Source organism: Pelodiscus sinensis, chromosome 15, assembly GCF_052426305.1.
Source record: "Pelodiscus sinensis isolate ZL-2025 chromosome 15, ASM5242630v1, whole genome shotgun sequence".
Lineage (NCBI taxonomy): Eukaryota > Metazoa > Chordata > Testudines > Trionychidae > Pelodiscus > Pelodiscus sinensis.
This window is the reverse complement of record NC_143066.1, coordinates 25207035-25231452: the sequence shown is the minus strand read 5'-3', so window position 1 is coordinate 25231452 and position 24418 is coordinate 25207035. Positions and strand designations below refer to the sequence as shown.

Below are 24418 nucleotides of genomic sequence, written 5' to 3'. Positions count from 1 at the left end.
CATCTTCATTGGGAACTAAATTTAAACCAAACTAATTTCTTACAGCTTCAGGGAGTAGCTGAGTTAGTCTGTACAGAAAAAAAACTACAAATGGCCTGGTAGCACTTAATAGACTAACAAAACATGTAGATGGTATCATAAGCTTTTGTGGGCACAGCCCACTTCTTCAGATGATTGGAGTTTTGAGTTTAGGATGTGCACATTTGTCGCGAGAATCACAGGTCCGATGATGCATACCCAAGTGGGGAAGGACAGAACCAGGTGGACCGTTTTAGCAAATAAAAAATATTTATTTATAACAGTGATGAATTTATAGTATTTATTATATTTATTCTATGATTTCTAGTTAAATGTGTCAGAGATATAAAAATGGGAATGGCAAGGGGAATAGTCTCTATTCTAAAAATACCCAGCTACACTAATTAAATAACAGTGATAACTACAAACTCTATGTACTATCCAAAACATCTACAATACTAAGCTTATACAACAAGAAAAAATCAAATCATACATACCAACTTACACAGCACACGGAACATTTCAAATATATCGGTTTGGTTGCAAAGGCCTTGGTTACGCCCGAGAGTCGGGGGAGGTGGCTGGTCGGCTGATCAGGCCAGTAGCGCTTTGAAGTATACGGGAAGGCACATGCACCGTGGTACGTGTGTTGCGAAGACCTCATTGAGTAAACTGTGCAATGGGTATTTATCCCCAAATCTGCACATTGCTTTCCTGCGCTTGCATATTACCATATATGGCCCAATGGTCACCAAGTAGGGGGGTCTGTGTCCCAGGGGTAGGGCCGAAACTGAGGTCTCATGCGACCAGGTAAGCCCCGCAGTTCTCACGCCAAGGTGACAGGTGGGAGAGTCTGAGGCTATTTTCCCCTTTTCACACCTTCCCTTTTTCTAAAGGCAATGGTATGCAGGAAGGGTGCGGCTGGTTTCTCTCAAGGAGTACTGCAGCCCACTATAGCAAAAGCGGCCTGGCCAAACTTTTTTACTGGGGGGGGGGGCAGTTTTTTCTCTAACATGCCCCCGTGGCCATGGCCACGTCTGGGAAAACCTAGACCTCCACCTCCTTGTCTGTCTCCGCCTCCTCAAAGGCAAGCAGCCCCTCTTGTTTGAGCGTGGAGATAGGTAGGGCAGAGATGCAGTTCGTGAGGTTTTTTACGATGCCACAAACAAGGCACAGCACAAAGCTAACAACCAGCAATATGACACAAAGGGACCTGAAAAACTGTCTTAATCCTCCAAGGCCAAATATGGAAGGGACCCAGCCGAATATGTTCTCCCACCAAGAAACAGACTCTCTGGCCTTCTTAGCAACCTCCTCGATATCATCAATAATCTGTGTTACATTTTGTTCAATAGACTTAATTTCCATACATTTACCTGAAAACTGAGGGTAGCTGTTGCCTAACCAACGACAAAACCCAGATTCCTTTAACAACAAATAATCTAAAGCTACACAGTTTTGCATTACATACATGCGCATTTCTTCTATCTTTTGATTAGTAAGAAGTAAGGCAGTAGCTGTCTTATTGCCAAGTCTTTCAATACTAATGCCTTGCTGGAGCTCTTGGACGCCTGGGGAGTGCCCAGATAAGTTCAAACTGATGGGGGCCCCCGTTCCAGTCAAATGCACTACAGCAGTTTTTCCTACAGTTTAACATCGCTCACCATGTCCACTTGCAGTATCATCCCCAAAGTAATGGCATGGTGGAGCGTAAAATTGGGATCCTTAAGACTACCCTCCGCATTTCCTTGAAAGGAAGAGACTTTAAGAGCTGGAATTTCCACCTAAAGCCTACGCTAATTAACCTTAATGAGCAGGGCAGCCGGTGGCCGGACCTTAAGGCCTAGCCTCAAGGGCCATGGACACCCCGATTCAAGGCAGATGACGCAGTATGGGTCTGCATCCCTGCCCACCATGGGAAACGGCATCCACAGCAGGCCGTCATCCACGGTCCTGCCAAGTACCCCTATACGTATTGGGTGCTGGTTAGTGACTCTGTGCGCCACCTGCTGGCCCACTATAACTGGTTAAGCAGACTAACAAAACATGTAGATGGTATCATAAGCTTTCGTGGGCGCAGCCCACTTCTTCAGATGATTGGAGTTTTGAGTTTAGGATGTGCACACTCAAAATAAGTAGGAGAGAGTGGGAGAAAGGAAAAAAAAGGAGGGGGTGGGAGACAGGGAGCTAGAGGGAATCAGTAAGTATCTGAAGTTTGGGTAGTTAAAATGAAGCAGATAAGAATCAAGTCAACTGATAGCTCTTTATGTAGATTCCTGTGTCAAGAAGGATACAGTTTGCACCTCATCGACTGTTAAGTTGACAGTGTCCCAACCATCCTTCATCACGATTGAGTCCATTAGCATGTGAATTGAATTTGCGGATGAACTCTAATTCCAATGTTTCTCTGTGTATCTGGCTAGCAGAATTGGTTTGTGACAAGACAGTCACTTGAAGATCTTTTAAACAGCCATTGGCACACACATGGCACCACAATATGCCAACATCTTAATGGCTGACCTTGAACATTTCCTTAGCTTTCGCCCCCTAACACTCCTACTTTACTTATGCTACCAGACCATTTATTGTTAATTCCTTACAGTCCACTGAATGGCCATCAAATGGTAGTAGTAGGTTGAATTCTGTGTCAGATTCTGATTGCATATGGTTTCCTAGCAACATAGGATATTCTACAGCAAACTTCAGCAAGCCTGATCCTGCAAACTTTTATGCCTGTGCTTAATACAATACACAATAATAATCCCATTAATTTTATATCAATTGGGCAAGTCTACTTTAGACCCAGGCCTGGAAATAAAGTAGTACAGCCTCCACAGATCCAATTGTAAAATAAGAACCCCAAATGCTCTATATGTTAGTTTTCCTCATGTGTAAAATGGCTATATGCAAATTCAAATGCAAAGTATCAGTTCTGAACTGTTTGCAGGTGCAGAGCACTTAGAAGTTACAAAGCAGTATATGAGTACTAAGTATGTCTCATATGAAATTAAAATAACAAGTTTACCAATATTAGTAGCTCCAGCATCTACACTGTTTTCCACCAACTCCTTCACCGCAGTGCCTAGATTCAGAACAACCTGTCCTGAACAGATCTGGTGAACTGATTTATGATCTATTGGCTTGATGGCTTTAGCAGACAGGACACTAAAATAAATAAATAAATACATAAAAATTAGACGTGAAAAAGGTTGCTATCATTCAGCACTATTTCCTTCCCAACAATTATGGCAAATTAACAACCAAGTAAATAAAGGCTGCCAACAACAATGCAGTCTCATAAGAGCGTTAAGGCTTGTCTACTCATTAAATTTGCAGCAAGTTGGGGTGTGAACAGATACCGCATTAACCTACTATAACTAATGGTTTATCTATATTTAAAATACTAGAGCAGCACAGCCTCAGCATAGACACTATCTACACTAAAAGGAAGGCTTTTTCTATCAATATAGGTAAATCGCCTCCCTGTGATGTGGTAGCTAGGTTGACAGACAAATTCTTCTCTCAATCTAGCAGTCCATGCTGGTAGTTAGCTATATCTTTCAGAGGTGTGGATTTTTCAAACCCTAAGAAATGTAGCTATTCTGATAAGCAGGGCTCGCCGAACCACGGCGAGCCCTGCTCTCCAGCTGCGCTGTCCGGCAATCTGTGCATGCACAGATCGTTCTGCGCATGCGCAGATCGCCCGAACCCGGCTCTTCCAGGTTACAATCTACTCGCCACAGGCGAGTAGATTGTATTATTTGTCGAGCCCTGCTGACAGGGATGTTAAATATCGGTTAATTGAATAGTCGATTAATCTCGTGAATTCTTATAGGTTACTCAATTATTCTATAGTCCCCAGGGGCAGAGGAGTAACAAGGGTGTTATCTGCCCAAAGGGCAAAGGCAAATTTACACACACACACTGCCATGCGGCGGGGCCCCGAACCTGGCGTATGGCTGAGCCCAACCCTGGGAGGCTGGGAGAGCTTGTACCACATCTTCCCCTCCCCCCTTCAGTTTGGGACTGGGCCCCCTCACGCACTAACCCGCAGGTGGAGATGGAGGAGGATTGGGCTGGGGGTAGGGAGGTGGCTCAAGCCACAGGCAGTAGGCAGAGGAGAAGCAGGCGAGTGAAGGGATGACAGGGGGAGTAGAGGGGGACTAAATTGCCACCCCCTAGCGTGGCAACTGCCTCCCCCCCGCAACACCACTGCCCAAGGACATGGGACGAGTAGCCAGTCCGCTCCAGCCCCACTCCCGAGGAGCCCCCTGCCGCTCCACACCTCTGCTTCTCTATCAGAGGCAGCAGCATGGGATACCAAGCAAAAGCTGGTCTGCAAGGGAAGCCAGTTTAAAAACCAGCCTCCCTCGCAGACCAGCTGCCTGTCCAGGAGGGTCTGAGCTCTCAGACCCGGTGTAAGCCAGAACTGAGCCAAGCTGCCTGCCTGGCTCTAATACACTTTAAATGCAGAGCTGCAGCATGGGTAGGTCCTGGACCTGGTACAAGTCAGTACTGAGCCAGGCTGCTGGCCAGCCTTCTAAAAAAGGTACTGGCAAGGAGGAGGGGGAAAATACATGTATTCTGTAGCATTAACCTATAAGTCGGTTAATCGACTATACTATTACATCCCTAATAGTGATGTAAGTTTCTCTGTAGACCAGCACTAAATAATTAGACTGACCTAGCTATATCGCTTAGGTTTGTGAAAAAATTCACCCCATGATCACCATAGTTAGGTTAACCTAGCCCTCAAGGTAGAAACACTTATGGCAATGGAAAAAATTCTATTGATCTAGCGACTGCTAATGAAGGTGGATTAACTACAGCCGGTCCCCAATTTACGAACGAGTTACATACCAAACACTTGGTCGTAACTCAATCTGTTCGTAAGTCGGACCCCATTCATTTAACTGTGGCTGCACTGTTCATAAGTACACATCGCATTCGTAACTCGGGGACCGACTGTAATGCACTTATGGAAGTTGGTGGCATGAACGGTCGCAAGTCAATGCATTTGTAACTCGGGGACCGACTGTAACGCGCTTAATGGGAATTGGTGGTAAGTATGAACGGTCATAAATCAATGCATTCGTAACTCGGGGGCCGGCTGTACACCGAGAGAAGACACACGGAGCACAAGAACACTGCACTCTGATGTAGCCCTGTATTAACACACTGCTGACGGGCACCAGGCCACCCGGATACGAGTTTGACTGATGCAGCTTTGGGTGCGGGCACAGTGGGGGCAATGATGTCACGGGAAGAAAGGAGGCCACGGCCCTGTGGGGGCGACGAGGCTGCAACGAAGGAGAGCCGGGAGGGGGCACGGCCTGGTTTCATTACTCGCAGGGACAAGGGCCGGGGCCACCGCGGGCTACAGACGCGCCAGCTCCACTTCCTCAGGGCCGCGCGCTACCACAGGGCCCCGCGCCCGGGTCAAGATGAAGCCACTTCCCGCTGGCGGGAGAGGATCCCTCAGGCGCCTCCACGCCACCAGCAGCACCGCCCTCCGCACGGGCCTCACCAGGGCGCCGTCGCCTCCATAGAGTCTCAGCTCGGCAGGAAACCCCGACACAGCCCCGCCGCGCACCACCGCTTAAGCCGCCTCACAGAGCCCACCGCCCATCTCACGCAGACTCCACCCCCGCGCGGTCATTGGCCGCTAGGAAATCATCTTCTCCAATCGGAAGAAAGCTCCCGTTTTCCGCCTTCTGATTGGTTGTTCAGTCTGTCCAATCGGCCGGGGGGGGGGGTCTCTCTTCTTCGTCCTACTGAGCTCCACCTGGTTGCATCAGTCATTCATCGTGACCAATGGGAGGAAGGCAAAGGAGCGAGGGCGGGAGGAGTTCTGAGTGGACCAATAGCGTGTGCTACGGCGTGCGGGACCGGTCCGCGGCCCAATGGAGGACAGGTTGAGGTGGGCGGGGCACCTTCCGGGCTAGTGCCTGCTGCGGTGGCTTGACTCAGTCAGAGAGTGGGCCGGCCGTTGGTGCGCGGCTGCCGCGCCGCCATGCCCATGTACAAGGTGAGGCCCTTTCACGGGGGGCCTAGCGCGGTGCGGGCCGAGCAGCTCCCCACCTGCATGTACCGGCTGCACAACCTGCACTGCGGCCCGGCGGCCGCTGCGCCACCGCACCAGGTAGGAGCGGGGAGGGCTCCGGAGGAGCGCGGCCGCCGCACGCGGGCGGAATGGAGGCCTGTTGAGGGGAGCTCGGCTCGGAGCGATGGGGGTGGGACGGCGGCTTCTTCTGGGGCAGGCAGGGTGCGTGACAGCAGCGTCCCCACGCCGGGAGGGGTCGGCCCCTCTTGCCCCCTGAGGCCGGCCCCGCTCCCTCACGGGAAGCGTGTGAGCAACCTCCGGAGTTGGGCCTTGCGGGCTCTTGCCCTCAGGGAGGGACCCGGCTCCGTCCCCACGTGGCGCCGTGCGGGTAGAAAACTGAGGCTCGGCAGCGGAGCCTAATTCCCCTGCCGCCGCCTGCCGAGGAGTCCGCACCTAGGGGTTCACCCCGCGATGTGTCTGTGTGTGGTTGGGCGAGGAGGCTGCTCGCTGGACGCACCCCCCCCCCCCCCCCCCCCGGCCACCAGGGAAGCCCGACGGGTCTCCTGAGTTCAGGCACCCGGGGGAGCCAGCCATTGCCTCCCGGGGTCACGTCGGGGAAGCTGTTCTCTTGTGCAGCTTGTCCCGGCACACTCGCCCGTGTGAGACCGCCCCTCTTTTGTCGGCAGTGAAGTTTGCCTCCACCCCTGTCTGATTGTGTGAACACTGAGTGTTGTGGAACCTGTGCTTTCCGTAAAGTCTTCAGGGGGTAGTGGGGCCATAGGGAAGGTTCTAGGGCATGCCCTGGACTTTTGGCAGAAAACTGTTGCAGTTTGTTTTATTTTTTTAGATTAAGGTGTTGTGACGTGCCTTTCTGGCTGTGAAGGTAATCATGGCCTTGGTAAAGTGGCGAGGAGTCCTGTGGCACCTTATAGACTAACTGAAGTGTAGGAGCATAAGCTTTCGTGGGCGAAGACCCACTTTGTCAGATACATCTTGCATCTGACGAAGACCCACTGCAAGATGTATCTGACACAGTGGGTCTTTGCCCACGAAAGCTTATGCTCCTACACTTCAGTTAGTCTGTAAAGTGCCACAGGATTCCTCGCCACTTTTGCAGATTCAGGCTAACACGGCTACCCCTCTGATACATGGCATTGTTGTCCTGAAGTCTGAGGGGTAGCCCTATTAGTCTGTAACAAAAAACTAAAAAAACAACAATGATCCTGTATCATCTTAGAGACTAACCAGAAATATATAGAGATAGCATCATAAGCTTTCCTCGGCAAAACCCACTTCTTCAGTCCGAAGAACATTGTAATCTATTTGTTGATTATTTTATTAAGTGCTGTACCCATGAGCTCAAAACAGTTTGCATTTAAACCCTGTGCCAAAATTTCCATCTCTTCCTGTCTAGTTGCTTGACCCTTCAGTTTCCCCAACTTCTACAAAGCAGTTGTGAATTAATACAAAAATCTGTGGCATAGTAAAAATGGGACAATGTAAAATAAATATAATGATTGAGAGATTTAAATATTTTGATAGCCAGACCCGGGAAGTTATGGATGGTGTTTGTATGAAGGAGCAGATGGTTCATGAGGGAACATTTCAATGTGCTGCACAGTGGGGAAAAAAATTTAGTCTATATATACTGTACCTCACTCAGTCTGTTTACACGTCCCTTACTGAAATGCAGTATTACTACACTTACTTAAAATAGCTCTGATTTTTTTACAAAAATAGCTATTAGGTTTGGTGTACCCACTAGCATTAAAATACCATCAGGTGTGAATTAAAAATCAGTCAATCACTTTTAGTACTAAAATAGCTTTCATTCCTCCTACTTGGAAGAATTAAGGGCCGAGTACACCTAACACAATACACAATTAGGTGTTTGCCTTCAGCACCAAAGTATTTTATTATATGCTGTATTGGCTGCCTTTTGACATTTGGTGCTTGTTTAAATCCATAATATTCTTGATTCAAAAAATTAACATGAATCAGTCTTGCATATCTTGCTTTATATTAACATTTACTGACACTGTTTTAAGTTTCTCCTAAATACTTCACAAAGATAAGTATTGTCCCCTATATTACTGTAAGGAAATTGAACCACAGATGGGTAAAATACTTTGCTCATGTTTATGTACCAGGTCTGGAAAGAACCAGATCTGATTCACAAGCCTTATGTTTGAGAACTGGAATTCACTTTCCTTTTAAAGCTTTTTGATACTACAACTTCCGCATGAGTTTCATCAGTCTGAAAGTCACTGCTTGTGTTGAAGTTAAATGGCTGGCAAGTCATTCTTGATTCCTTAGGTGTCTCTATTCATGAGGTCCTTAAGGTTTATTTTGAATTCTTATATATAGATTTACAGTTTAAAACAGGTTTTGATTAGATTTTGGAATCACTGTCATGGAATGGAGCTGTCAACATTAGGGATGTAATAGTGTAGCTGACTAAACGATTAAATCAATAAGCAAAGCTTATTGGTTAATACTGTTGAGGCATTCTCTCTCCCAACCCCACCCCCGACCAGTACATTTTTTTAGAGGGCTGACCAGCAGCATAGCTCAGTCCTGGCTCAGTCCCCACTGCAGCTCTTCAGGGAAAGTAATTTAGGAGTCAGGAGGACAGGCAGCCCGTCTCTGGGTCTGCTAGCACATGATCCCAGGAGCTGCCCCCGCTGTGGAGTGCCCCTCCCTCCCCCCTCCCAATAAAACAGCTGCCTGGCTCCTAAATTACTTTTTTTTGCAGAACCACAGTGAGTGTAGCTCCCGGGACCCGGTACAAGCCAGGACTGAGCCAGACCACCTGCCTGCCCACCTCCTAAATTAATTTTAGTGCAGAGCAGAGCCCTTATCGATTTAATCATGTAGTCAACAAATTTTTTGTCAACTATACAAGTAATGAATTACACACTACTTAACCTTCCTAGTCAATATGTATATCAAAAATGTTTAATAAATAACTTAAGAAATGTTAACTAATAGGATTTCAGGAAGCTGTTTGAGTAAGGGATATCATTTCACAGTCATCTGCTCACTTAGTCATTAGAAGTGACATAGATTACTAAGACCTTGTCTACACTGGCATATTTTGTCACCAAAACAGGGAGAGCATTTACACTACAGTGGCACTTTTGGTGGGGGATGGGAGAGAAGACTCCCAGTTTTGGTGATTTAAAAAAAATCCATCCCTGGGAGAGACTTGTCTTTCCCTTCCCTTTATTGTCAACAAAGAGCTAGTGTGGACTCTGCTGTTTCTTTTGTCAAGAGAACTGGCTTCTACTAGTATCCCACAATGCCTACCCTGATGGCTTTGCTCAGTGTTTTGGGATCTCTGCTTCCTTGCATGCATGTGCCTCTCCCCTTTCAGTACTTTGGGAACAATATGACTGCTAAGTGAGTGGCTCCATTTGGGGAACAAAGAACAAATCATTATAATGCTTCTGTTCTGACCTGCACTAGAAAAACAGCAGCAAGGCAAACTGCTGATACAGGGGGAGGGCTGAAGAGACTGATGTGCTGCTTTGACATTCCTCACAGAACTAGGAAGGAATCCCAGAAAGTGCAGGGATTAGCTCTGCCTTCCCACAACTCTGCACTTTGGGATGCTTGCCCACATTGCTTTCCTCTGTCAATGGGTTGCTAACAATGTGGCCATGAAATGTCCAGCGAGTGACAGAAAAACTGATTTGGCCAGTTTTCATTTTTGGCAACCAAACCTCCCCGGTGCCAAACCTCCCCAGTGTAGACATAGTCTAATAAGCTTAAGAATTTGCTTAAGGATATTTAAAAAAAATTGTCAATGGTGTAGTAAAATGAAAGGTGTGATGTGACGTGTGAAAATAAGTTCTTGTGGAGACTTTTGCACAGTTAATGATATGCACTAATTGTGTTGCTGTATTAGGTTTAAATGAAAATTAATCTAATGCTTTCGCTCTAGGAAGAGGTTGATCCATCACTTCTAGCACTTGAATCTCGCCAAGAAGATATTTTAAAACGATTGTATGAACTTAAAGCTGCTGTTGATGGGCTCTCGAAGATGATACAAACACCAGATGCTGATTTTGATGTAACTAATATAATCCAAGCTGATGAATATGCTCCTTTGACTGCAAACACAGCAGACTTAGATTCAATGCTTGGGAAGGCAAGTACAGACTTGTAGATTATCAATATACGTATCTTCTGTTACCTCTGCATGAAAGGTAATTGGTTAACTGTGATAAGTAGTTAGCTTATTAGCATTGCATTCAAATTTTAATAAGGGGAAAATACTGCAGGCTGAGTAAAATTTGGGATGCTTAAAACTGATACGTACAGAAGACCTAATTTTACTGCTCTTTAAAACTAAAACAGTTCAGTTTGGGTTATTTGAAACTGTCAGATAAACTAGTCCATTTTAGAATTTGGTTATCTTGAAATTATGACCCTAATGATGCTGAAATTAATGGACTCTTTACTTTGGTGTTTAGCTAGAACCAGGTTTTTAATCATAGCATTTTTTTAAAAATTTTAGAAATATTGTTTGGCAAGGAAGTTGCTTGAGCAGATACTGTAAATATTAAAATTAAACTGAATACTAGAATATTTAGAATGTACAACTATATGGCCAGATAAATGTCTTGTTCTACACCAAAATGTACTTATTGAATGTCTTTGCCGTGCAATGAGTTGTTACACATTAACATGTGCTAAATATTTATTTTTCATGCAGGATTATGGTGCTCTGAAAGATATTGTCATCAATGCAAACCCTTCTCTACCTCCATTGTCACTGTTAGTACTGCACGGTCTGCTGTGTGAGCGCTATAAGATTTTATCCACTGTTCATACACATTCATCAGTAAAATACGTGCCAGAAAACCTTTTGAAATGCTTTGGTGAACAGACTAAAAAACAATCACGTCACGAGTACCAGTTGGGCTTTACTCTCATTTGGAAGGATGGTAAGAATGACATCTAACTTACAGAAAGGAAATGTTGGCTTGCTAATGGTTAAACTGAGGAAGTTCTAAATTTCTGTAGTTCTAATTTCAAGCACACGCTTTAGATGAACACAATTTAAAGAGTGATTCAATTTGAAAAAAATTACACTTCCATGTGAATATTATACCTTCCATTGCTACAAGTAATTCCAAAAGTTACTAACAAAGAAAAATCAGGGCTTTTTTTCTCTGTTTCCTTTTGACAGCACTTTGTGCATGCCTTCGTGTCTTGTTCAGTTGCATCTGCTACTCTGGAAGGAGCTTCTATGTGTATGCTCTTCCTTAGCTAGACAAACATAAACCAGTAAGGACAGCAACAGATTAAAAAGGCAGTTAAGCATTCCTCAAATGCATTTTAACATCTCTTGGGCAAACAGAAAAGTGAGTTGAGTGGTGCTCTTGAGCATGCGTGGAAGACCCTTAAAAGAGGTGAACAGAAATTGTTTTGAAACTGGGCATTTAAGACTAATCAAGCTTGTAAAACTGAATTTTGGCAAAGTACATGTTAGGGATGTTAAAATGGATATAATTAAGTAACCATGTAACTGCTGAAAATTTCATTTGTTACATGTGAGGCTGATGTAGACTTCCTGTGTGGCGGCTCCCAGTATCAGAGGCAGCAGTATGGTGGGTGGGGTGGGAGCGGTCAGCCTCCCTGAAACCGATGTGCATGAGGAACTGGCTTTTAAGCTGTCTCCCTGTGTGTAGTGGGAGCCTGTGTGTCACCATGAACATTAGCTGATGAACCCAGGCTCATTAGTTAATTGTATACACGGTTATACTTTCTCATCCCTAGTTCTGATTTGAAGATGTGCTTAATGCTCTCAGATGCATCTGAAGTCACTGGGAGTTTCTTTGAACACTAGAAAATCAGGCCCTGAACACCAAATTGGACACCCGAAATTAGTGGATACTTCTGATCTTAATCTCTTATCTTTAGTTTTTCTATACCACCTCAGTCACAGCATTGTTGAGAAACTCATTTGTGTAAGCACTAGCTATTAGCATTAAGCACCACAGAAAATCTTACAAGGAAATTATTCTGCTTTTAAGAGATGTCTTGAATAGTATGCAGTAAGGCAGGCATAGGATCATGCACTGAACAGTAATTACATCCATTTTAACATCCCTAACACGTACTTTGCCAAAATTCATTTTTATGAGCTTGACCAGTCTTAAATGCCCTGTTCCAAAACAATTTCTGTTCACCTCCTTTTAAGGGTCTTTCAGGCATGCTCAAGAGCACCATTCAACTCACTTTTCTGTTTTCACAAGAAATGTTAAAATGCGTTTGAGGAATGCTTAACTGCTGTTTTAACCTGTTGCTGCCCTTACTGGTATATGTTTGTCTAGCTGAGGAAGAGCATATATATAGAAGCTCCTTCCAGAGTAGCAGATACAACTGAACAAGACACATCTAGGCATGCACAAAGTGCTGTCAAAAGGAAATTGAGGGGGGGAAAAAACCCTGACTTTTGTTCATTGAGTACAGAATGAAGGGATCCTGGGGGGGAGGAGAGAGGGGGCGTGGAGTTTGATCATGTCATTAAAGACTATCATATGTACAAGGAAGCTGAATAAAGGTTGCAGAAAAAAAATTACACACACAAAAGCCCTTGAACACTGTTGTATACCACCATCTTGAGCCCCTTCCTAATTGGAGTTGAAATCTTTACATCAACGTTACACCACAAATGTTTGTGCCACTAGAATTTATGAAGTAACTGATAGTAGCAGTAGGAGGAGGTGGTGGTTGTTTCTGTACCAGCCCTGGAATGTGATCGAATGTGACGCCTTGCTTGTGAGGGAGAACTCAGGCATAATGGATGTCATTTTGGGCTGTCTGGAGAGGAGTGTGGTCTAGTAGGAAAAAGGCAAATGAGCCTTTGCTTAACCATTGGCACTCTGTAGTGCGTGGCCCAACTGAGCGCATAAGAGAGTAGGTATCAGTTTGTAGGCACATTCTTGGCCTCAGCACAGTTCAGGGGTCACTGTGGCGGAAAATTCTGCTCAGCCTCAAACTGCAGAATGCTTAGGACATGCTGCTTCAAATAATTCAGCTGTTAAATCTCTGAGCATGTGGACTCTTTCAAAGGCTTAGAACTTAGCCAAATTTGGATGTATTGTCACAGCAAAAGCCTTCCTGTTTTCCAAAACTCAGGTCCCTGCTCCATAGCACTGGGTAGTGAGGGGAAAGATAGGCTAAACGTACGAGGCCAAAGGTATTTGTTACTAGATTCATTTTTGGAATTGGTGATTTAAAAAAAAAAAAGGCAAAGGCAAAACCAACCCCTTGAAACTGAGGCATACATACAGCACGGAAATGGTCAGCCCAACAGGACAAGTTATAAGTAACTGAAAATAGGATCATATTGGGAAAACTTTAGAGGAAAGCCTGTTCATGCTTGCCTACTGATACAGTACTCAGTAAGTTCTCCCCACTTCTAATGAATCTTTTTTTCCTGTATGTAAACGTTTGGTGCCAAAAGTTCTTGTTTTTTTAATTTCAGTTCCCAAGCCCCAAATGAAGTTCAGTATTCAGACCATGTGTCCCATTGAAGGAGAAGGAAATATTGCTAGATTTTTGTTCTCTTTGTTTGGCCAGAAGCATAATGTAGTCACTTCAACTCTGATCGACAGTTGGGTAGATACAGCCATCTTTCAGCTTAAGGAAGGCAGCAATAAAGAAAAAGCAGCAGTCTTGCGCTCCATGAACACCACCCTTGGCAAGACTCCCTGGCTGGGGGGAAATGAACTCACTGTAGCAGATGTTGTTGGATGGTGTGCACTTCAACAGACAAGTAGCTCTAACGCTGTTCCAGCCAATGTACAGAAATGGATGAAGTCTTGTGAGAATTTGGCACCTTTCAGCAGTGCCCTTAAACTATTAAAATAAGTATGTGCTCTTCTGTAATCTTATTCCACCTCATTCCTGGTGTGGTGGTTGTGAAAGTCTCTAAAATGTATTTTAGTGCAAGTTGTTGACTGAATTCTTAACAGCAGTTGTAAAATCTTATACCAATAAAGATAATTCACAATTGCCTTTTAACTGGTAATCTTATTTGTATGAGACTAAAATTCACCAATAATTGCCTGTGGTGGTACAGCTGTAAATTAGGCCAGGGGATGTAAGTATTGAGGACTCAGTCCTCTTGGGTCACAGTTCAGCTGTGCACCTGCATGGCCAAATCTGGGTCAGGGACAATTATGATCCATCGTACAGATTCATAGTGTCCTTCAAAATTTAGCCCAATTAGCTCCTCCCCTGATGGAGGCATGTCTAGGCCAAGCCTCAGCAGGACTGTGATCCCATGTCATGTACCAGTGCCCAGGCAGTCCCAACACCTAATGCATTTCTTTAGCAATCTAGTTTTGGAGTGTTTGTATTCAGAATTCTTTCTACCTGCTACAAAGCCAGGTCATGCTACTTTAAGATACTAGCAGATTTATAGTGCTCAGGATTAAGTCATAAATAAAAGGAATATGTGTATGCAGTATTGAGACGAGTGCTCCTCCTGGGGGGCCAGGGCAGCACTGGCAGTTTGTGGGCTGTACAGAGGGCTGCCTTGAGCAGCCATCCTGCAGTCTGTCCATGGGGGGGGGGGGGGGGAGAGCCTGGCAGCTGTTCCAGGGGACCATTAGCCCCCTTACATCTACCTACCTCCCTCCTGCAGTCTGGTGAAGGGGGGGGGGGGGAGGAGAGAAGAGAAGCTCTATGGACTGGTCCTGACCTCTAGCAGCTCCACTTCCCTCCCCTGCAGGCTGCCCTGTGGGGGGTGGCTCCTGGGTGGACGTGGGCTCCCTCACACTTTTTGTGGCAGCAGGTTGAGCCCTGTCTGTAGCAGGCCACCATCTAACTGGTGCAGCTGCCATCAGTGGTCACTGCAGTAGAACTGCTCTCCACCTCAGTCCTGACACTACACTTTCCTGGCATGACCAAACCCAGACCTTGCTTTAAGTTAACGTCCGAGGAAGCTACATAATCAAATTTGGTGGCCCTAGCTCTTAACTGTTTAGGAGGATTTCTTGAATAAAATGACTCACTGTAAAAGATGTATAGATAATTTAAGGGTCCTACATATGGCAACTTCTGCAGTTCCTAGGTGAAATTAAATAAGCCACACCTTATAGGGCAGGCATGTCCAAAGTCCGGCCCACGGGCCAATTGCGGCCCGTGTTCCGGTTTAATACGGCCCCACAGGTAATTTGGCAATATCTATCTTTTATGGCCCCCAACGAATCCATATGTATTGAGATGAATACATTGTAAAATCTCAGTTAATGTCAGTTGGTCTAAATCAGTTATAAATATATGTGGACACAACATATATACTTGGTGTTATGTTCCTGTTCATATTTTTTTAACTTAAAAGTTGACAGACAACCTTTATTACCAATAATATGTAATGTACTTTACAATGTTCCTGACATATATTTCAGCTTCCTGGATTTTTTTTTCATCTGGCCTTCAGATATGAAAGGCAGAGTGATTTAACACCTGTTTAGATTTGTCATCCATGTGACGAAATGAAAAGTATGCCGTTTGCAATAAACTTTGCATAAAATAGTTAATTTGCATTTAATTTTAATGGTTCAAAGAATGTCAGGCAAAATGGTCGGCCCTCACACATGTTCACTTCATCAAATCTGGCCCTCTTTGAAAAAAGTTTGGACACCCCTGTTACAGGGTATAAGAATATGCCTGAAAGACAAAAAGTAGAAACACAAGAAGAAAGTGGGTTTGACATTTATATAAAAAAACTTTATAAGGTACATTAAACTCCTGTATATACAATCGCTGATGCTCCACTTAAACAGGAGAACCAAGACTCTTGTGCCTATCTTCTCTCTCTTTTTCTTTTGAAAGCAGTTTTATTTTCTCTTTAAGCTTTTCAATTTCTTCCTCTTGCTGCATCACCTTCTGTTGTAGACTACAAATAACCTGAAAGCAAAAGTCAGATTAAGAAAAGTCATGTGGAAGGATCCCTCTTAAATTTAATTTACAGTAGCTAATATACCAAGCTCATGAAATGTTTCCTCCCTTGAAAAATTAACTTACAACAGAAAGAAGAAATGCAAAATTCAATGATGACAGGTATGGCATTAGTTGACAGCACTAGGAGATAGTTGTTTTTTTTCCCTGACAGGTCTAAAAGTGGCTTATGTTTTAAAGCACTGATGCACAAACTTCCTATTACATCTGCCCCTTGCTAGTGATGGAATCTGCACTGCCCCTCTGTTATAGCACAGTTGATTGGACTGCATTGGAGACAACTTTCTGTTTCAGAAGGTTGAAAAAGCTACCAGAGGAGAAGCTGTTCTGGATTTGATTTTAACAAATAGGGAGGAACTAGTTGAGAACTTGAAAGTGGAAGACAGTATAGGGGACAGTGATCACGAAATAATAGAGTTCATGATCTTAAGGAAAGGTAGAAGGGAGACCAGCACAATTGAGGTAATGGATTTCAGGAAGGCAGATTTTGATAAGCTCAGAGAACTTGTAGGTAAGGTCGCATGGGAAGCAAGACTGAAGGGAAAAACAACTGAGGAGAGTTGGAAGTATTTCAAAGGGACGTTGTTAAGGGCCCAAAAGCAAACAATTCCGCTGTGTAGGAAAGATAGAAAATATGGCAAAAGACCAGCTTGGCTTAACAAGGAGATCTTGCACGATCTCAAAATAAAAAAGGAGTCATATAAAAAATGGAAACTAGGACAACTAACAAAGGATGAATATAGGCAAGCAACACGGGAATGCAGGGGCAAGATTAGAAAGGCAAAGGCACAAAATGAGATCAAACTAGCTACAGGCATAAAGGGAAACAAGAAGACCTTTTATAAATACATTAAAAGCAAGAGGAAGACCAAGGACAGGGTAGGCCCACTGCTTAGTGAGGAGGGAGAAGCAGTAACAGGAAACTTGGAAATGGCGGAGATGCTCAATGACTTCTTTGTTTCGGTCTTCACCGAGAAGTCTGGAGGTGTGCCTAACGTAGTGAATACAAGCAGAGAGAGGGTAGGTTTAGAAGATAGGATTCACAAAGAACAAGTTAAAAGTCACTTAGGAAAGTTAGATGTCAGCAAGTCACCAGGTCCTGATGAAATGCATCCCAGGATACTCAAGGAGCTGATAGAGGAGGTATCTGAGCCTTTAGCTATGATCTTTGAAAAATCATGGCAGACAGGGGAGATTCCAGAAGACTGGAAAAGGGCAAATATTGTGCCCATCTATAAAAAGGGGAATAAGAACAACCCAGGAAACTATAGACCGGTCAGTTTAACGTCTGTCCCAGGGAAGATAATGGAGCAGGTAATTAAGGAAATCCTATGCAAACACTTGGAAGGTAATAAAGTGATAGGGAATAGCCAGCATGGGTTTGTGAAGAACAAGTCATGCCAAACTAATCTGATAGCTTTCTTTGATAAGATAACGAGCCTTGTGGATAAGGGAGAAGCGGTGGATGTCATATACCTAGACTTTAGTAAGGCATTTGATACGGTCTCGCATGATATTCTTATTGATAAACTAGGCAAATATAACTTAGATAGGGCCACGATAAGGTGGGTGCATAATTGGCTGGATAACCGTAGTCAGAGAGTTGTTGTTAACGGTTCTAAATCCTGCTGGAAAGGGATAACAAGTGGAGTTCCTCAAGGGTCTGTTTTGGGACCCGTACTGTTCAATATCTTCATCAATGATGTAGATATTGGGATAGAGAGTACGCTTATTAAGTTTGCGGATGATACCAAACTGGGTGGGGTTGCGACTTCTTTGGAGGATAGGGACATAATTCAAAATGACCTTAGCAAGTTAGAGAAATGGTCAGAGGTAAACAGGATGAGGTTTAATAAAGAGAAATGCAAAGTGCTCCACTTAGGAAGGAACAATCAGTTCCATACATACAAGATGGGAAGCGACTGTCTAGGAAGGAGCATGGCGGAAAGGGATCTAGGGGTCATAGTGGACCACAAGTTGAATATGAGTCAACAGTGTGATGCTGTTGCAAAAAAAGCAAATATGATTCTAGGTTGTATCAACAGGTGTGTTGTAAGCAAAACTCGTGAAGTCATTCTGCCGCTCTACTCTGCACTAGTTAGGCCTCAGCTGGAGTACTGTGTCCAGTTCTGGGCGCCACATTTCAAGAAAGATGTGGAGAAATTGGAAAGGGTACAGAGAAGAGCGACAAGAATGATTAAAGGTCTAGAGAACATGACCTATGAAGCCAGGCTTCATGAACTGGACTTGTTTAGTTTGGAAAAAAGAAGATTAAGGGGGGACATGATAGCGGTTTTCAAATATCTAAAAGGGTGTCACAAGGAGGAAGGAGAAAATTTGTTCCTCTTGGTTTCTGAGGACAGGACAAGGAGTAATGGGCTTAAAGTGCAGCAGGGGAGGTTTAGATTGGACATTAGGAACAAATTCCTAACTGTCAGGGTGGTCAAATATTGGAATAAATTGCCAAGGGAGGTGGTGGAATCTCCCTCTCTGGAGATATTTAAGAACAGGTTAGATAGACATCTGTCAGGGATGGTGTAGGTGGAGCTTGGTCCTGCCTTGAGGGCGGGGGGCTAGACTTGATGACCTCTTGAGGTCCCTTCCAGTCCTATTATTCTATGATTCTATGATTCTATGATATAGGCGTTGAAACTGGAGGTGCTAATGTAACCTTGGCTTGAAGTACTTTCCAGGATTTACAGTTTTAAAGTTGCTCAGCTCCTCTTGATAGTTGGGATGAGGGAGGAGATGGGGCTGGAGGTAGTGCTAGTTTGGCAGTAGAAAAGGAATGGGGGCATAGGAAGGTGGTGTGGTATTTCCTCCAACCCCAAGGAGGCTAGCCAGGGAGCAAATCCCAAAATTTGGAGACAACTTTTTAAATAAGATTGGGGGAAAATGTTCTGGGACTTCTGAGGCTAGAGCACAGCCTTTGAACCAGCATTTGGGTAATTCAAAGGTCAAAATTCTAAAGTGGTAAGGGAGATCATGGCAGGCTCTGTGATGCAGGTAGAGAGAATCCTATGAAATGTCTTCAGAGAAGCAGATAAAATTGTTAATTTTATATTAAATCAAGTTTTACAAAATAACATGCTACAATGAAAATAGGTTCAGTACTTCTAGACCAATATTTATCAACCACTCAAGATTAAAAACACTGCTGCTAAACCTTCCTCATGCAATGGTCCCAAGCACAGTAATCAGAAAAGCACTACATTTGTTCTATCATTCAAACCATTCTTTATGTTGTAAAAATAGAAAAGAGGGTTAAGGGTGCATGCAAACAGGAAGAGGGAGAATTGTGTCAGCACAATGCAATCTTGATGTTTTTGCAAGACCCATAAATGCATTTTTTCAGATGTATGTTTTCTTTAATGCTGTACTAAACTGAAGGCTGTTAGAAATAATAACTTACAGTTTCTGTATTATTAAACAGTTCACTTTCAAGAAGCTGAGCAGCAGTTGGTCTCTGTGATGATACCTCACTGGTTAACAACTTAACGTACTTGTATTGTACTGGCCATTTGTTTTTAAAAGAACCAGGAACATGGCCATTTCGTAAGCTTGTCAAAATCTTGGTTCTTTCCATTTCTGTTCCAAATGGATGAAAAAGTTCTAGAAGAATTACACCCACACTGTACATATCTGACTGGAAGAGGGGAAAAATTAAAAGGTAAGCAGTTATTTGTAGTAAAAATAACATTTTCAATGTTGTACATGATTTCTAGGAAACTACAGAATGCTGAACACAGCATCATCCTAAAGCGTAACAGACTGGCACCTTGCTAATGTAAGGATTAGTATACACAAACTACCTCATCACAGGAGAAACAAAATACAGGACTATGTAGCACTTTAAAGACTAACAAGATGGTTTATTAGATGATGAGCTTTCATGGGCCAGACCCACTTCCTCAGATCAAATAGTGGAAGAAAATAGTCACAACCACATATACCAAAGGATACAATTAAAAAAAATGAACACATATGAAAAGGACAAACCACATTTCAGAACAGAAGAGGATGCGGGGGGGGGGGGGGGGGGGGGGGGGGGGGGGGGGGGAGGGGAAGGTAAATGTCTGTGAGCTAATGGTATTAGAGGTGGGGAAAGGTAAATGTCTGTGAGCTAATGGTATTAGAGGTGATAATTGGGGAAGCTATCTTTGTAATGGGTAAGATAGTTAGCGTCTTTGTTGAGACCGACGCGTAGAGTGTTGAATTTTAGCATGAATGACAGTTCAGAGGATTCCCTTTCAAGTGCAGATTTAAAAGGCTTCTGAAGCAGGATGCAGGTAATTAAGTCGTTGAGACGTGTCCTTTCTGGTTGAAATGGCAAGAAACTGTTTTTTCTTTGTGATCCTGTCTAATATCTGTTTTGTGGGCATTGATCCTTTGGCGAAGTGTCTGAGACGTTTGTCCAATGTACAAAGCAGACAGACACTTTTGCTACATGATAGCATAAATTATATTTCTGGATGTGCAGGAATATGTATTCTTGATCTTATAACTAACTCACTTGGTTAGGTCCAATAATGGTATCAGCAGAAATTTATTTTTAATTGTATCCTTTGGTATATATGGTTGTGACTATTTTCTTCCACTATTTGATCTGAGGAAGTGGGTCTGGCCCACGAAAGCTCATCATCTAATAAACCATCTTGTTAGTCTTTAAAGTGCTACATAGTCCTGTATTTTGTTTCAGCTACACCAGACTAACACGGCTACATTTCTATCACTATTCATCACAGGAGGTACAAAAGAAAAAGGTATGACGGAAACCTATATCACAGCAATTAGTACATAAGAACTGCCATACTGCGTCAGACCAAAAGTCCATCTAGCCCAGTATCCTGTCTACCAACAGTGGCCAGCCAATGCAGATGCCCAAGACGGAGGGAACACAACAGGTAATCATCACATGATCCCTCTCCTGTAATCCATTTCCAATGGCTAGGGACACCATTCCTACCCATCCTGGCTAATAGCCATTGATGGACCTAACCTCCATGACTATCTAGCTCTTCTTTGAACCCTGTTAAAGTCCTAGTCTTCACAACATCCTATGGCATCGAGTTCCACAGGTTGACTGTGCACAGAGTGAAGAAAAACATCCTTAGTTTAAAACAAAACAAAAGTATGTTAAGGACTAGTTGACTATCCCGATAAGTAAAAGCATATCAGACAGTCTAGTTGATTCCCTCCCCCTTACTGCCTCTATCAGATAGAGGCAGCAAAGTAGGAAGGGGGAAGGAGTACTTCAAAGCAGCAGTGCTGCATGGAGCCCACACCGAGCTCTGTGTGGCACTGCCCCTTTGAAACGCCAAGGTGGCTGTGACGGGGCGGCCCCGCCCCGCACTCAAGCCCAGGGAAACCACCTGGGGCCGGGGGCGGAGAAGGCCCCACCCACACAGCCCTACTGGGCATGCTCCAAAGGGAGCAAAGGTACAAAAGGCTGCTGGCCTGCTCAGAAGGGGCGGACTGCGACCCGAGCAGGAGCTAGCAACCGCGGGCCAGAGAGGGAAGCGCCAAGGGAGCTGAGCGTGCTGCTGCCGGGCCTCCGCCGGGCTCGGCCCCAACGCCGGAGCCGCCGACCGACCACCCGTGACCCGAGCACCGGACCGGACTCCGCCAACTCTGTGGCTGCCGGGGGAGGACCACTACAGCCCGTCTACCGACGCCGACAGGTGGGACCGCGGCAGGCTGCGAGCAGGGGGTAGGAAGCGACCCAGGGCAGGGAGCTGTAGAAGCCCCTGAGGGCTCGGGGTGTTGCGGGGAGGAGCCCCCGCTGAGCCAGTGGTGGGAACCACCCGAAACTACTAGGGCCCTGGGTCGGGGTCCACTGGAGAGGGAGGGCCCAGACCCCCCTACCCCTGCTGCCCGAGACCCTGGCAAGTGGGGACCGGGGTAACAAACCCTGAACGGTGGACTAGGCCGCTGGGCCTGCAAACTGTGGACTAGGCCGCTGGGCCTGAAAACTGTGGACTAGGCCAGTGGGCCGTATTTCCCCTAAGAGGGGGGCAGTGTACTTTGAGAGCTAGACTCAGACAGGCCGAATTAGGCCCCGGATGGGGGTGGCAACCCCAAGACAGGGGCGAGCCCCCCGACAGTGGCATTTCAAAGGGGCAGCACTGCTGGAGCCTGGGGGTCAGCTTTGCGGTGCTGCCCCTTTGAAACACCGCCACAGCATTTCAAAGCGGCAGCAACGTGTGGAGCCCCGTGTCAGCTGGGGATTGCTCAGCTGACCCTGGGTTCCAGCGCAGCATTTCAAATTGCACAGAGCCCTGGGTCAGCTGGGGAGTCTCTGGCTGACCCCAGGCTCCGTGTGGCATTTCAAAGCAGCAGCACAGCATGGAGCCCGGGGTCAGCGTGGGACTCTGAGTCCCCTACTGACCTCAGGCTTCATGTAGGTGCTTCCGCTTTGAAATGCACAAGAGTCTCTTGTACATTTCAAAGCTGGCACGCCTGTGTGCAGCCTGCAATGAGCAGGACTTCCTGCTGGCCTAGGGCTGCATATGGAGTTCCGCATTCCTCCTGAAATGTACAAGAGCCCCACTGCAGGGGCTCTTGTACATTTCAAATGAGGAATGCAGAAGTGCCTATCGAGTAGTCAATGGAAATTCCATCGACTACTCGACTAGTAAATTACTCAATATTTAACATCCTTATTTTAAACCTAATGCCTATTAATTTTGTTTGGTGATCCCTAGGTCTTACATTGTGGGAATAAATAAATAACTTTTCCTTATTCACTTTTTCCACACCAGTCATGATTTTATAGACCTCTATCTATCCCATCCCCTTAGTCTCCTCCTTTCTAAGCTGAAAAGTCCAAGTTTTTTTTTAACTCTCTTCATACGGGACCCGTTCCAAACCTAATCATTTTTGTTGCCCTTTTCTGAACCTTTCCCAATGCCAATATATCTTTTTTGAGATGAGGCAATCACATCTGTACACAGTATTCAAGATGTGGGTGTACCATGATTTTATAAAGAGGCAATAAGATATTCTGTCTTATTTCTTTTTTAACAAGCGAGGTAGCTTTACTAGCTACAGTATAACTGCTCAGCATAGAGTTTTGTTCCTACTAACTGTAACCAGCATTCCTTTAAAAAAGAAGTATATATTTGTTTCATTACATTGAAGTTTATTCATTTTAATCTTTTCTTTTTAAAGAAATGTTGCTGTTAAAACTAAACTTTAAAACGACCATAGCCATATAATTTCTTTAAAAAAAAAAAAGGTGTATTGATTAAAAAAATGGTAATCACTACCTTTACCTCAAAGAAAGTATGCCTGAAATAACAAATGCTGGGCAGATAGTTCTTTGTACCAAAGTATTTTAAGGTTATATTTACCCTACCACATTTTTTCAACAAAACAAAAATTGCCAGTGGGCATTCATGCTTGCTCCTTCTTTTGACTGATCATGCCTACACACTAAGGACACAATCATCATAATTGTGAGCAATGCACTGTTGATATGTATCCCACAGTGCAATGTTGTGGGAAGGCAAAACTGATCACATCTTGAGATTCCCTCCAAGTTCTCCAATAGTCTTCTCAATATCATAGGTAGCGCTGTTCTCCCCCTGCTGAGAAATGTCAGTACAGTATGTCCCTCTCCCCCTGCAGCAACAGTCTGTCTGCCACTGTGTTCCTATTGTAGGTCAGAACAGGAGCAGTCCAATTATTTGCTCTTTGTTCCCCAAATGGAGCAGCACACACAGCTGTCTGGTGACAAAATATACAGCAGTGTCTACACTGGCTCTTTGTCATCAAATATGGGAAGAGGAAAGAAAAAACTCCCGGGGTGAAAGTTTTTTGTCACTGTAACGGGACATTTTTTCCAACAACAGTGGCATTGCAGTGTGTATGCTCTCACTGTTGTGTCACCAAAAGGTGGTTTTGGTGATAAAATATGGTAGTGTAGACAAAGCCTAAAATTGTATAGGGAAAAAAATTGTCACTACCTTGAAATCATAGTGAGATCCTTGCAACTGTTCTGGTGAAGCATACAGACAAGTACCCACTCCTGAAGTATGTTGTAGCCCTAAAAAAATAAATGGAATTTAAATTGCTTCAGTGTCTCCAATTTCATCTATAAAAACTGATAATTTAAACATTAATTCTTTCAATAATGCCCTGCTAATTTTTAATTGAAAACAATGGTTTTTTTCCCCAATTACCATTTATCTTCTCTGTCTTTAACCAGTGGTCTGGGGTTTCCTGTATAATATCTCTGCAAGCCAGTCCAAAATCTCCTATTTTCACGTGGCGGTCTGATCCATGTAAAAAGATATTTCTGGGCTACAAAAATAGGCTGCATTAATATCTCACTTAAAAAAAAATAAGTATTCTGAAGTAATATTTCTCTAT

The 24418-nt window shown here is 44.4% G+C and overlaps 3 protein-coding genes across 7 annotated transcripts in view; 1 reads left to right on the top strand and 2 right to left on the bottom strand.

The window, feature by feature from the left end:
• The window catches only part of PMS2 (PMS1 homolog 2, mismatch repair system component), a 29777-nt gene extending 24062 nt beyond the window's left edge, over window positions 1–5715 (bottom strand). The window contains exons 1-2 of the mRNA XM_075899497.2: window positions 5546–5715; window positions 3044–3183 (exon numbers count right to left, since the gene is read on the bottom strand). Coding sequence (XP_075755612.2) covers window positions 3044–3183; window positions 5546–5565 — 160 coding nt within the window. The 5' untranslated portion in view covers window positions 5566–5715. The remainder of the gene's footprint in view (window positions 1–3043; window positions 3184–5545) is intronic.
• A 179-nt stretch (window positions 5716–5894) lies between these two features.
• On the top strand, window positions 5895–14101 carry AIMP2 (aminoacyl tRNA synthetase complex interacting multifunctional protein 2). Of its 3 annotated transcripts, none has more exons than XM_075899507.2 (4): window positions 5895–6046; window positions 10008–10214; window positions 10782–11013; window positions 13563–14101. In XM_075899507.2, the coding sequence occupies exons 1-4, from the start codon at window positions 6032–6034 to the stop codon at window positions 13946–13948; spliced, it is 840 nt and encodes a 279-aa protein (XP_075755622.1). In that variant the 5' UTR covers window positions 5895–6031; the 3' UTR covers window positions 13949–14101. The 3 variants fall into 3 exon arrangements, with proteins under 3 accessions (XP_075755622.1, XP_075755621.1, XP_075755623.1); XM_075899506.2 differs by having other exon boundaries at window positions 5972–6160; XM_075899508.2 differs by having other exon boundaries at window positions 6020–6160; window positions 10012–10214.
• A 1505-nt stretch (window positions 14102–15606) lies between these two features.
• EIF2AK1 (eukaryotic translation initiation factor 2 alpha kinase 1) overlaps window positions 15607–24418 on the bottom strand; it is a 39649-nt gene continuing 30837 nt past the window's right edge. For 2 of the 3 annotated variants that reach the window (XM_075899503.2, XM_075899502.2), the window contains 4 exons: window positions 24229–24349; window positions 24013–24092; window positions 19458–19691; window positions 15607–15994 (listed from right to left, as the gene is read on the bottom strand). In XM_075899503.2, coding sequence (XP_075755618.2) covers window positions 15863–15994; window positions 19458–19691; window positions 24013–24092; window positions 24229–24349 — 567 coding nt within the window. In that variant the 3' untranslated portion in view covers window positions 15607–15862. The remainder of the gene's footprint in view (window positions 15995–19457; window positions 19692–24012; window positions 24093–24228; window positions 24350–24418) is intronic. The other variant, XM_075899504.2, reaches the window with a different exon arrangement.